The sequence below is a fragment of the Drosophila virilis genome, chromosome 4 (genome assembly GCF_030788295.1).
Source record: "Drosophila virilis strain 15010-1051.87 chromosome 4, Dvir_AGI_RSII-ME, whole genome shotgun sequence".
In the NCBI taxonomy this organism is placed as follows: domain Eukaryota; kingdom Metazoa; phylum Arthropoda; class Insecta; order Diptera; family Drosophilidae; genus Drosophila; species Drosophila virilis.
The window spans coordinates 3,248,292-3,261,785 of NC_091546.1; the positions used below are offsets into that span (position 1 = coordinate 3,248,292).

The 13,494-nt window shown below is 37.8% G+C and overlaps 1 protein-coding gene across 1 annotated transcript; it reads left to right on the plus strand.

Annotated features, from left to right (window-relative positions):
- The first annotated feature begins 10,818 nt into the window (after positions 1 to 10,818).
- On the plus strand, positions 10,819 to 11,990 carry LOC6628029 (transforming growth factor beta-1-induced transcript 1 protein). Its single transcript, XM_002052870.4, has one exon. The coding sequence runs from the start codon at positions 11,110 to 11,112 to the stop codon at positions 11,653 to 11,655; it is 546 nt and encodes a 181-aa protein (XP_002052906.1). The 5' UTR covers positions 10,819 to 11,109; the 3' UTR covers positions 11,656 to 11,990.
- The last annotated feature ends 1,504 nt before the right edge of the window (positions 11,991 to 13,494 follow it).

Below are 13,494 nucleotides of genomic sequence, written 5' to 3' on the forward strand. Positions count from 1 at the left end.
AAGTGGACTGCAACGACGATACTTGTGTAAAGGTAAATATAACGCAATATCAGTCATTAATTGGTTCGCTTATATACTTAGCAGTTTTGAGCCGACCAGACATTTTGCATGCTGTAAACAAATTATCACAAAGAAATGCTAATCCTCATGGAGAACACCAGTCTGCAGCAAAGCACATTCTAAGATATCTTGCGGGTACAAAGAATATGAAATTAGTATACCGTAAAAATGGCAAACCACTAAAAGGCTATGCAGATGCAGATTGGGGCAACGATCGGCTGGACAGGAGATCCTATAGTGGCTACGCATTTTTCCTGGCAGGCAGTGCGTTCTCTTGGACTTCATCAAAGCAAAGCGTTGTCGCATTGAGCAGCACTGAAGCAGAATATATTTCTTTGTCCATGGCTGCCAAAGAAGCAGTTTATCTACGCAGGCTACTTAGTGAGATGGGATGGTCAAAGGATACAGAGCCGTTGACTATATGTGGCGACAACCTAAGCGCGCAACATATTGCGCAAAATCCAGTCCATCATAAGCGCACTAAGCACATAGACATAAGGTATCATTTTATACGTGAAAAGGTACAATGTAATGATATTGCATTAGAATACGTACCTACAAATAATAATGTTGCAGATATACTAACAAAATGTTTAAGTAAGCAAAAGCACGTAGGCTTTGTAAAAACACTTGGATTGAATTAAATTTGTTATTTTGCAACTGATTATAATTAGCTTAAGAAGAAGTGTTAAAATAGTGACAATAAGCTGTTAAGCTTCTTTATAATCTGGCAACATTGTATCAGCATAGTACTCATTCTGTAATTGAGTACTTGTTCAGATTTTTGTACTCATGCTTTGAAGTTTCCATTAAACATTTAACCGAACCACTACGTGTGTTTTCTTTATGTGCATCTTAGGCACACTAGAAATTTCCCAACAAAATTGTACCCCTAAATATCTCACATGACATGGGTCAAAATTTCCCAGCCTTATAACTCGGTCAAAACTCAACCGATTTTCACGTGGTTTGGCTTTTTAACCATCATTTGGCATTTAAAACAATTTGGCATTTAAATCTGGCAACGTAATTTTTCATCGAAATTCATGACAAAATTGTACCCCTAAATATCTCACATGACATGGGTCAAAATTTCCCAGCCTCATAACTCGGTCAAAACTCAACCGATTTTCACGTGGTTTGGTTTTTTACCCATCGTTTGGCATTTAAAACAATTTGGCATTTAAATCTGGCAACGTAATTTTTCATCGAAATTCATGTTAAAATTGTACCCCTAAATATCTCACATGACATGGGTCAAAACTTCCCATCCTCATAGCTCGGGCAAAACTCAACCGATTTTCACGTGGTTTGGCTTTTTACCCATCATTTGGCATTTAAAACAATATGGCATTTAAATCTGGCAACGTAATTTTTCATCGAAATTCATGTCAAAATTGTACCCCTAAATGTCTCACATGACATGGGTCAAAACTTCCCAGCCTCATAACTCGGTCAAAACTCAGCCGATTTTCACCTGGTTTGGCTTTTTACCCATCGTTTGGCATTTAAAACAATATGGCATTTAAATCTGGCAACGTAATTTTTCATCGAAATTCATATCAAAATTGTACCCCAAAATATCTCATATGACATGTGTCAAAACTTCCCAGCCTCATAACTCGGTCAAAACTCAGCCGATTTTCACGTGGTTTGTTTTTTTACCCATCGTTTGGCATTTAAAACAATATGGCATTTAAATCTGGCAACGTAATTTTTCATCGAAATTCATGTCAAAATTGTACCCCTAAATGTCTCACATGACATGGGTCAAAACTTCCCAGCCTCATAACTCGGTCAAAACTCAGCCGATTTTCACCTGGTTTGGTTTTTTACCCATCGTTTGGCATTTAAAACAATATGGCATTTAAATCTGGCAACGTAATTTTTCATCGAAATTCATGTCAAAATTGTCCCCTAAATGTCTCACATGACATGGGTCAAAACTTCCCAGCCTCATAACTCGGTCAAAACTCAGCCGATTTTCACCTGGTTTGGCTTTTTACCCATCGTTTGGCATTTAAAACAATATGGCATTTAAATCTGGCAACGTAATTTTTCATCGAAATTCATGTTAAAATTGTACCCCAAAATATCTCATATGACATGTGTCAAAACTTCCCAGCCTCATAACTCGGTCAAAACTCAGCCGATTTTCACGTGGTTTGTTTTTTTGCCCATCGTTTGGCATTTAAAACAATATGGCATTTAAATCTGGCAACGTAATTTTTTATCGAAATTCATGTCAAAATTGTACCCCTAAATGTCTCACATGACATGGGTCAAAACTTCCCAGCCTCATAACTCGGTCAAAACTCAGCCGATTTTCACCTGGTTTGGCTTTTTACCCATCGTTTGGCATTTAAAACAATATGGCATTTAAATCTGGCAACGTAATTTTTCATCGAAATTCATGTCAAAATTGTACCCCAAAATATCTCATATGACATGTGTCAAAACTTCCCAGCCTCATAACTCGGTCAAAACTCAGCCGATTTTCACGTGGTTTGTTTTTTTACCCATCGTTTGGCATTTAAAACAATATGGCATTTAAATCTGGCAACGTAATTTTTCATCGAAATTCATGTTAAAATTGTACCCCTAAATATCTCACATGACATGGGTCAAAACTTCCCATCCTCATAGCTCGGGCAAAACTCAACCGATTTTCACGTGGTTTGGCTTTTTACCCATCATTTGGCATTTAAAACAATATGGCATTTAAATCTGGCAACGTAATTTTTCATCGAAATTCATGTCAAAATTGTACCCCTAAATGTCTCACATGACATGGGTCAAAACTTCCCAGCCTCATAACTCGGTCAAAACTCAGCCGATTTTCACCTGGTTTGGCTTTTTACCCATCGTTTGGCATTTAAAACAATATGGCATTTAAATCTGGCAACGTAATTTTTCATCGAAATTCATGTTAAAATTGTACCCCAAAATATCTCATATGACATGTGTCAAAACTTCCCAGCCTCATAACTCGGTCAAAACTCAGCCGATTTTCACGTGGTTTGTTTTTTTGCCCATCGTTTGGCATTTAAAACAATATGGCATTTAAATCTGGCAACGTAATTTTTTATCGAAATTCATGTCAAAATTGTACCCCTAAATGTCTCACATGACATGGGTCAAAACTTCCCAGCCTCATAACTCGGTCAAAACTCAGCCGATTTTCACCTGGTTTGGCTTTTTACCCATCGTTTGGCATTTAAAACAATATGGCATTTAAATCTGGCAACGTAATTTTTCATCGAAATTCATGTCAAAATTGTACCCCAAAATATCTCATATGACATGTGTCAAAACTTCCCAGCCTCATAACTCGGTCAAAACTCAGCCGATTTTCACGTGGTTTGTTTTTTTACCCATCGTTTGGCATTTAAAACAATATGGCATTTAAATCTGGCAACGTAATTTTTCATCGAAATTCATGTCAAAATTGTACCCCTAAATGTCTCACATGACATGGGTCAAAACTTCCCAGCCTCATAACTCGGTCAAAACTCAGCCGATTTTCACCTGGTTTGGTTTTTTACCCATCGTTTGGCATTTAAAACAATATGGCATTTAAATCTGGCAACGTAATTTTTCATCGAAATTCATGTTAAAATTGTACCCCTAAATATCTCACATGACATGTGTCAAAACATCCCAGCCTCATAACTCGGTCAAAACTCAGCCGATTTTCACCTGGTTTGGTTTTTTACCCATCGTTTGGCATTTAAAACAATATGGCATTTAAATCTGGCAACGTAATTTTTTATCGAAATTCATGTCAAAATTGTACCCCTAAATATCTCACATGACATGGGTCAAAACGTCCCAGCCTCATAACTCGGTCAAAACTCAACCGATTTTCACGGGATTTGGCTTTTTAACCATCATTTGGCATTTAAAACAATTTGGCATTTAAATCTGGCAACGTAATTTTTTATCGAAATTCATGTCAAAATTGTATCCCTAAATATCTCACATGACATGGGTCAAAATTTCCCAGCCTCATAACTCGGTCAAAACTCAGCCGATTTTCACCTGGTTTGGTTTTTTAACTATCGTTTGGTATTTAAAATAATTTGGCATTTAAATTTGGCAACGTAATTTTTCATCGAAATTCATGTCAAAATTGTACCCCTAAATATCTCACATGACATGGGTCAAAATTTCCCAGCCGCATAACTCGGTCAAAACTCAGCCGATTTTCACCTGGTTTGGTTTTTTACCCATCGTTTGGCATTTAAAATAATTTGGCATTTAAATCTGGCAACGTAATTTTTCATCGAAATTCATGTCAAAATTGTACCCCTAAATGTCTCACATGACATGGGTCAAAACTTCCCAGCCTCATAACTCGGTCAAAACTCAGCCGATTTTCACGTGGTTTGGCTTTTTACCCATCGTTTGGCATTTAAAACAATATGGCATTTAAATCTGGCAACGTAATTTTTCATCGAAATTCATGTTAAAATTGTACCCCAAAATATCTCATATGATATGTGTCAAAACTTCCCAGCCTCATAACTCGGTCAAAACTCAGCCGATTTTCACGTGGTTTGTTTTTTTACCCATCGTTTGGCATTTAAAACAATATGGCATTTAAATCTGGCAACGTAATTTTTCATCGAAATTCATGTCAAAATTGTACCCCTAAATGTCTCACATGACATGGGTCAAAACTTCCCAGCCTCATAACTCGGTCAAAACTCAGCCGATTTTCACCTGGTTTGGTTTTTTACCCATCGTTTGGCATTTAAAATAATTTGGCATTTAAATCTGGCAACGTAATTTTTCATCGAAATTCATGTCAAAATTGTACCCCTAAATGTCTCACATGACATGGGTCTAAACTTCCCAGCCTCATAACTCGGTCAAAACTCAGCCGATTTTCACCTGGTTTGGCTTTTTACCCATCGTTTGGCATTTTAAACAATATGGCATTTAAATCTGGCAACGTAATTTTTCATCGAAATTCATGTTAAAATTGTACCCCAAAATATCTCATATGACATGTGTCAAAACTTCCCAGCCTCATAACTCGGTCAAAACTCAGCCGATTTTCACCTGGTTTGGTTTTTTACCTATCGTTTGGTATTTAAAATAATTTGGCATTTAAATTTGGCAACGTAATTTTTCATCGAAATTCATGTCAAAATTGTACCCCTAAATATCTCACATGACATGGGTCAAAATTTCCCAGCCTCATAACTCGGTCAAAACTCAGCCGATTTTCACCTGGTTTGGTTTTTTACCCATCGTTTGGCATTTAAAACAATATGGCATTTAAATCTGGCAACGTAATTTTTCATCGAAATTCATGTCAAAATTGTACCCCTAAATGTCTCACATGACATGGGTCAAAACTTCCCAGCCTCATAACTCGGTCAAAACTCAGCCGATTTTCACCTGGTTTGGTTTTTTACCTATCGTTTGGTATTTAAAATAATTTGGCATTTAAATTTGGCAACGTAATTTTTCATCGAAATTCATGTCAAAATTGTACCCCTAAATATCTCACATGACATGGGTCAAAATTTCCCAGCCGCATAACTCGGTCAAAACTCAGCCGATTTTCACCTGGTTTGGTTTTTTACCCATCGTTTGGCATTTAAAATAATTTGGCATTTTAATCTGCCAACGTAATTTTTCATCGAAATTCATGTCAAAATTGTACCCCTAAATATCTCACATGACATGGGTCAAAACTTCCCAGCCCCATTACTCGGTCAAAACTCAACCGATTTTCACGTGATTTGGCTTTTTAACCATCATTTGGCATTTAAAACAATTTGGCATTTAAATCTGGCAACGTAATTTTTCATCGAAATTCATGTCAAAATTTTACCCCTAAATATCTCACATGACATGGGTCAAAATTTCCCAGCCGCATAACTCGGTCAAAACTCAGCTGATTTTCACGTGGTTTGGTTTTTTACCCATCGTTTGGCATTTAAAACAATATGGCATTTAAATCTGGCAACGTAATTTTTCATCGAAATTCATGTCAAAATTCTACCCCTAAATGTCTCACATGACATGGGTCAAAACTTCCCAGCCTCATAACTCGGTCAAAACTCAGCCGATCTTCACATGGTTTGGTTTTTTACCCATCGTTTGGCATTTAAAACAATATGGCATTTAAATCTGGCAACGTAATTTTTCATCGAAATTCATGTTAAAATTGTACCCCTAAATATCTCACATGACATGGATCAAAATTTCCCAGCCGCATAACTCGGTCAAAACTCAGCCGATTTTCACCTGGTTTGGTTTTTTACCCATCGTTTGGCATTTAAAATAATTTGGCATTTTAATCTGCCAACGAAATTTTTCATCGAAGTTCATGTCAAAATTGTACCCCTAAATATCTCACATGACATGGGTCAAAACTTCCCAGCCCCATTACTCGGTCAAAACTCAACCGATTTTCACCTGGTTTGGCTTTTTACCCATCGTTTGGCATTTAAAACAATATGGCATTTAAATCTGGCAACGTAATTTTTCATCGAAATTCATGTTAAAATTGTACCCCAAAATATCTCATATGACATGTGTCAAAACTTCCCAGCCTCATAACTCGGTCAAAACTCAGCCGATTTTCACCTGGTTTGGTTTTTTACCCGTCGTTTGGCATTTAAAACAATATGGCATTTAAATCTGGCAACGTAATTTTTCATCGAAATTCATGTCAAAATTCTACCCCTAAATGTCTCACATGACATGGGTCAAAACTTCCCAGCCTCATAACTCGGTCAAAACTCAGCCGATCTTCACATGGTTTGGTTTTTTACCCATCGTTTGGCATTTAAAACAATATGGCATTTAAATCTGGCAACGTAATTTTTCATCGAAATTCATGTTAAAATTGTACCCCTAAATATCTCACATGACATGTGTCAAAACATCCCAGCCTCATAACTCGGTCAAAACTCAGCCGATTTTCACCTGGTTTGGTTTTTTACCCATCGTTTGGCATTTAAAACAATATGGCATTTAAATCTGGCAACGTAATTTTTCATCGAAATTCATGTCAAAATTGTACCCCTAAATGTCTCACATGACATGGGTCAAAACTTCCCAGCCCCATTACTCGGTCAAAACTCAACCGATTTTCACGTGATTTGGCTTTTTAACCATCATTTGGCATTTAAAACAATTTGGCATTTAAATCTGGCAACGTAATTTTTCATCGAAATTCATGTCAAAATTGTACCTCTAAATATCTCACATGACATGGGTCAAAATTTCCCAGCCGCATAACTCGGTCAAAACTCAGCCGATTTTCACCTGGTTTGGTTTTTTACCCATCGTTTGGCATTTAAAATAATTTGGCATTTTAATCTGCCAACGAAATTTTTCATCGAAATTCATGTCAAAATTGTACCCCTAAATATCTCACATGACATGGGTCAAAACTTCCCAGCCCCATTACTCGGTCAAAACTCAACCGATTTTCACCTGGTTTGGCTTTTTACCCATCGTTTGGCATTTAAAACAATATGGCATTTAAATCTGGCAACGTAATTTTTCATCGAAATTCATGTTAAAATTGTACCCCAAAATATCTCATATGACATGTGTCAAAACTTCCCAGCCTCATAACTCGGTCAAAACTCAGCCGATTTTCACGTGGTTTGTTTTTTTACCCATCGTTTGGCATTTAAAACAATATGGCATTTAAATCTGGCAACGTAATTTTTTATCGAAATTCATGTCAAAATTGTACCCCTAAATATCTCACATGACATGGGTCAAAACGTCCCAGCCTCATAACTCGGTCAAAACTCAACCGATTTTCACGGGATTTGGCTTTTTAACCATCATTTGGCATTTAAAACAATTTGGCATTTAAATCTGGCAACGTAATTTTTCATCGAAATTCATGTTAAAATTGTACCCCTAAATATCTCACATGACATGGGTCAAAACGTCCCAGCCTCATAACTCGGTCAAAACTCAACCGATTTTCACGGGATTTGGCTTTTTAACCATCATTTGGCATTTAAAACAATTTGGCATTTAAATCTGGCAACGTAATTTTTCATCGAAATTCATGTTAAAATTGTATCCCTAAATATCTCACATGACATGGGTCAAAATTTCCCAGCCTCATAACTCGGTCAAAACTCAGCCGATTTTCACCTGGTTTGGTTTTTTACCCATCGTTTGGCATTTAAAATAATTTGGCATTTAAATCTGGCAACGTAATTTTTCATCGAAATTCATGTCAAAATTGTACCCCTAAATATCTCACATGACATGGGTCAAAATTGTCCAGCCTCATAACTCGGTCAAAACTCAACCGATTTTCACGTGGTTTGGTTTTTTACCCATCATTTGGCATTTAAAATAATTTGGCATTTAAATCTGGCAACGTTATTTTTCATCGAAATTCATGTCAAAATTGTACCCCTAAATATCTCACATGACATGGGTCAAAACTTCCCATCCTCATAGCTCGCTCAAAACTCAACCGATTTTCACCTGGTTTGGCTTTTTACCCATCGTTTGGCATTTAAAATAATTTGGCATTTAAATCTGGCAACGTAATTTTTTATCGAAATTCATGTCAAAGTTGTACCCCTAAATATCTCACATGACATGGGTCGAAATTTCCCAACCTCATAACTCGGTCAAAACTCAACCGATTTTCACGTGATTTGGCTTTTTAACCATCATTTGGCATTTAAAACAATTTGGCATTTAAATCTGGCAACGTAATTTTTCATCGAAATTCATGTTAAAATTGTACCCCTAAATATCTCACATGACATGGGTCAAAATTTTCCAGGCTCATAACTCGGTCAAAACTCAACCGATTTTTACGTGGTTTGGTTTTTTACCCATCGTTTGGCATTTAAAATAATTTGGCATTTAAATCTGGCAACATAATTTTTCATCGAAATTCATCTTAAAATTGTACCCTTAAATATCTCATATGGTCATGTGTGAAATGTTCCGATTTTCATATGGTTGACTTTTTTGTCGTGGTTTAATCCCTATAATAATTAGTCCTTTAAGACTGGCGGAAATTTATGTTAAAATTGGCTACAATAGTTCTCAACCAAGTCAGTCGGCTGAGCTTTGCAACTGCGTCCTCCTGTTCTCATAGATTTTCAACACAGCTGTGCCTTAAAGAGTATCGTCATTGCTCGCATATATATATATATATTTATTTCTTTATAATATATTCCTCAATAATTTATGGCCAGCAGCTTCCGAAATGCAAGCAGCCAAAAATTAGTCATAGCTCGAAACATTAATAAATTGGCTTCTGAGCAACAGGAAATGGGAAAATAACCACCACAGCAATTTTCGTGCCCACGGCTTTTAGGGGTAGCAAAAGCTCCCACAGCAAAATGGGAACATCTAAATTTGAGCAATTAATAAAAAATGTTCATAAAAAAAAAAAGAAAAAGGAAATTTAATTAAAGCAAAATACTTGGCACAGCAATTAACAAGCGGCACATGTGCGTGGTCCAAGCGGGGCTGAAAGGAGGGGACAGGCAGAGAGGCAGTCCAAGTTGCGAATCCAGCGAACGCCTCCACCCGCCGGAATGTGCCACATCTTTTCTTGTTGTTGTTGTTGTTGCTTTGACTGCTTGGACGCCACGTAGCCGGGCGGGCATTGTTTTTGGCCTGGCACTCATAACGCCAGCGCGAACATGTCACCATTTCATTTCCAGCTGCAAGGAATTTCAAATTGTCAAGGGGAGGATTGGAGGGGGACTACTGGTTTGCCATTTGGACGGCCCGCTGGAGAGCTTGTTATGCAAGTTGAAAGGGAATTTGTGTCAGGCAGCGCACTTTGGCGTCTGTCTGCGTATGCCGGGAGTGCGTGCGCGGTCCACCAGCTCCAGTTGCAGCTCCAGCTGGAGCAGGTCTCGGGGATACCAGTTGCATAATTATGATTAAATTATTTTATTAAAAGCATTTCATGTTAAATATGTAATGCATGCGATAATTGCAGCGACATTTTCTAATTGCATGCACACATTTCTGGGACAAGTTCAAAGGATCTAATAGGGCACAGTTGTGCGTAGCGAAAGGATGCGTTCATTTTGTGCATTTTATTCATTTGAATGACACCAAAAATTGTGAAATTTATGGGTTTATTTATCTTTTTCTATAAACTGAAAATCTATTCAGGGACCAACCAATTTTAATTTGTTTTTACCTCAAGCTGAGCCTTGAACCGAATAAGTATTTCAAAGAGCTGGAAATCATAAATTTGACCCAAAGTTTTTTTAAAGCAAATGTTCTGATTAAAAAAAGATGTTCAAAAGCCTACATGATAAACTTAGTGCTTCCAACCTAATATTCAAAATATGCTCAGATGCGAGGATCGATATTTATCGATTTTAGATAAATAAACTGGAAAAACGTATGGCATAGAGAAACTGTATAAGTAGACCGAACTTGGCTAGAAATGACTTGAGTTTTAATGCAAATCAAGAATATTTATGTTTTTTTTAAGATATTTATAAGAATATATCCTTCATTTTTTGGCAAATTTAAAATATTGCGTCATTTTGTTGAAAGTAACTCCAGGTTTTTACGATTTTATGTTAAAATTATATTTATATTTGAAAAACGAGGATCATTTTTAAATATGCAAAGCAACCTTGTTATGATAAAACACATAACATATTGTTTTTATCGATCCGAATAGGCTGTGCATTTTTCTCAGACTGTTGTCAAGCGGAGCACTGAGCGTATCAGCAATATAATCTCATTTAGTTTTTGAGTCTCACAAAATTAACACGTTTTTCTTTGTTCCGTTTTCCGAATTCATATATATATATATAAATATATATTAAAAAAAAGTCAAAATTGCGAAAAAAAAAGAACAGAACGTTTTTCCTTGACCGATATATTTAGTAGGCCCATTCCTGTACGTGTGTGTGCGCGCGCGTGTGTATTTTTTTTGAGCAACTGTGCGTGCGTGTGTGTGTGTGTCTGTGCGCGTGCCATAGTTATCGATAACAATCGAAAACCGTAGCTTCGATAGCAGCAGCAGCAGCAGCAGTAGTTGCCACCGCAAAGATGAGTGAGAAGGACAAGAATATCGTTTGCCACAAGTGCAACGAGACGATCACAAAGCGCGTTATAACGGCTTTGGGCAAGACCTGGCATCCGGAGCATTTCCTGTGCCGACATTGCGACAAACAGATCGAGGATGCCACCTTTAATATACAGGACGGTGAGCCCGTGTGCAGCGATTGCTTTGTCGAACGCTATACGAGCACCTGTGCCGCCTGCAAGAAGCCCATCCTGGAGCGCACCATATGCGCTATGGGCGAAAATTGGCATGAGAGCTGTTTTGTGTGCGATGGCGCCTGCAAGAAGCCCTTGTCGAATCGCCCCTTCTATGAGCGGGACGGCAAGGCCTATTGCAAGCAGGATTACGAGGATATGTTTGCCGTACGCTGTGCCAAATGCGAGAAGCCCATCACAGATAGTGCCATCGTTGCCATGAACGCTAAATGGCATCGTGATTGCTTCCGTTGCAATCGCTGCGAAAATCCGATCACATCACAGACCTTCACCATCGAGGGGGACAAGCCCGTTTGTCCTGCCTGCACCTGCTAGATGGGGAGGCATCAAAAAAAAAATGCCACTAACCGGACAAACTTGTACTGCACCTGGACCATATCGGAACTGAATAACATACGTACATTTACATATATAAACCATACAACATAAAAAAAAACCAAACAAACAAACAACCATCATTGAGGTTAGGTTTTGATTGTTCATGCATTTATAGTTTTAAGAGCTAGTGCTTCCGGACAATTGGAATTATAAATGTACCTGTAATCTCAATCTGAGGCTCAATAAACTATGTAACAATTACGTACACAATATACACCTACAATTCCCCCCACCCAGTTACAATACACTAAATAACTCAATAGAAAATGAAATTGCTTGCGTGTTTTCCTTTATTCCATTTGACATTTTAAGAAATGATCTCGATTGTGTGAAATGTTTGTATATGTGTTTGTGTGTATGTATGTGGGTTCAAGTATGTAGGTGTGGGTGTTTGTGTATGCAGGTGTGGGTGTGCATTTATGCATATGTATGTATGTATTTATGTATGTTTGTTTTCTTGTATCAAATGCAGACCAAGCTAATTATCGCTGTGCTGCAAATTTAAATAAAAACGAATTTCTACCAAGTGCTCTCCTCCTCGATTCTCAAGGTTTAAAGTAGGCCCTGCTTAAATTCAAGAAGGCAGCAAGCGTTGGCTTCGGCGGCCGGTGGAGGAGCAGCTTGAGGCGGAGGAGCAGTTTGAGGAGGTGGGTGGGTAAGTAGGTATGTATGTATGTAGGTATGCATTTATGTATGTATGTATGTAGGTAGGTATTAAGGTATGTATGTATGTATGGTATGGTATGTATGTATGTATGTATGTGTGTGTGCTAGTTTCATAGCAGGCGGCGGCTTCAACTATAGAGGGGATGGCGGCTTCAATATTGGAGAAGGAGACAGCTTTATGATGGAGACGGTGGCATTAATGTAAAAAATATATGTAATTGACTAGCATCTATAGACGCGGCGATCTAGCCATGTCCTAAGAGAGCTGAGAATTGAATTGTACGTCGTTTTAGTTCCCTCGCAGTACAAGTTTATTTCCGATAATCGATAACTTGACCCGTTTCCAAGCAATATTAATCCTAGTTTTAATGATAATAGATGCAAAATTTGATATGCAGCCTTATAGCTGGAAATTTAATGCCATCAAATTGGGCAGCAAAGTTAGATATTAGAATCCTCGAAAATTAATTTTTCTTATGTGGATTTTCATAAAGATAAGGTAAGTGCTTAATCTTTATCCACTGGTAGCACCAGTGAGTAACTTCCATATGAATGTTTGGCAAATAGACCAGATGCGAACCCATATTAAATAGCCAAGAGATAAGAAGCCCAAACCCTTGCCTAATCTACACCCAAAATGTACCGTATGTCTATTTGCCTATGTGCAGAGTGCGTTTCACAGATATGGAAAGTGCGAGGGATGAGATCATGTTTCGGTCAGGAGATGCAGGGCAGCAGTGCTGTCAAGTTAGCTATATTCCAGCTAAAGTTGGCTATATTTAGAGGTAGTCAGCGAGAAACCGTTGAAATTTTAAACTTATTTAGCTTTTTCTAACATTAGTTAATGTTTTTTAGCTTTTTCTAACACTTTCTTTGAAGCGTTAGCTGGCAACACTGGACAGATGCAATCATGCCAGAGAGTGCCAGAGCGAGAGAGAGAGAGAGAGGGGTGCAAGATGAAATATAATCAACTTGATTATCTCATGCTCGTATTCAAACTAATATATTGGCTATCAGTGCGCGCTGGGATAAGGATTACCCCGTTGATAAGCAAACAGAGCGCAGCAGCAGCAGCAGCAACAGGGTGAACCGAGGGGAGCATGCTGCAAG

Bases quoted from the DNA above. Each gene is read 5' to 3' on its own strand.
- LOC6628029 (XM_002052870.4), top strand. From the start codon at position 11,110: ATGAGTGAGAAGGACAAGAATATCGTTTGCCACAAGTGCAACGAGACG.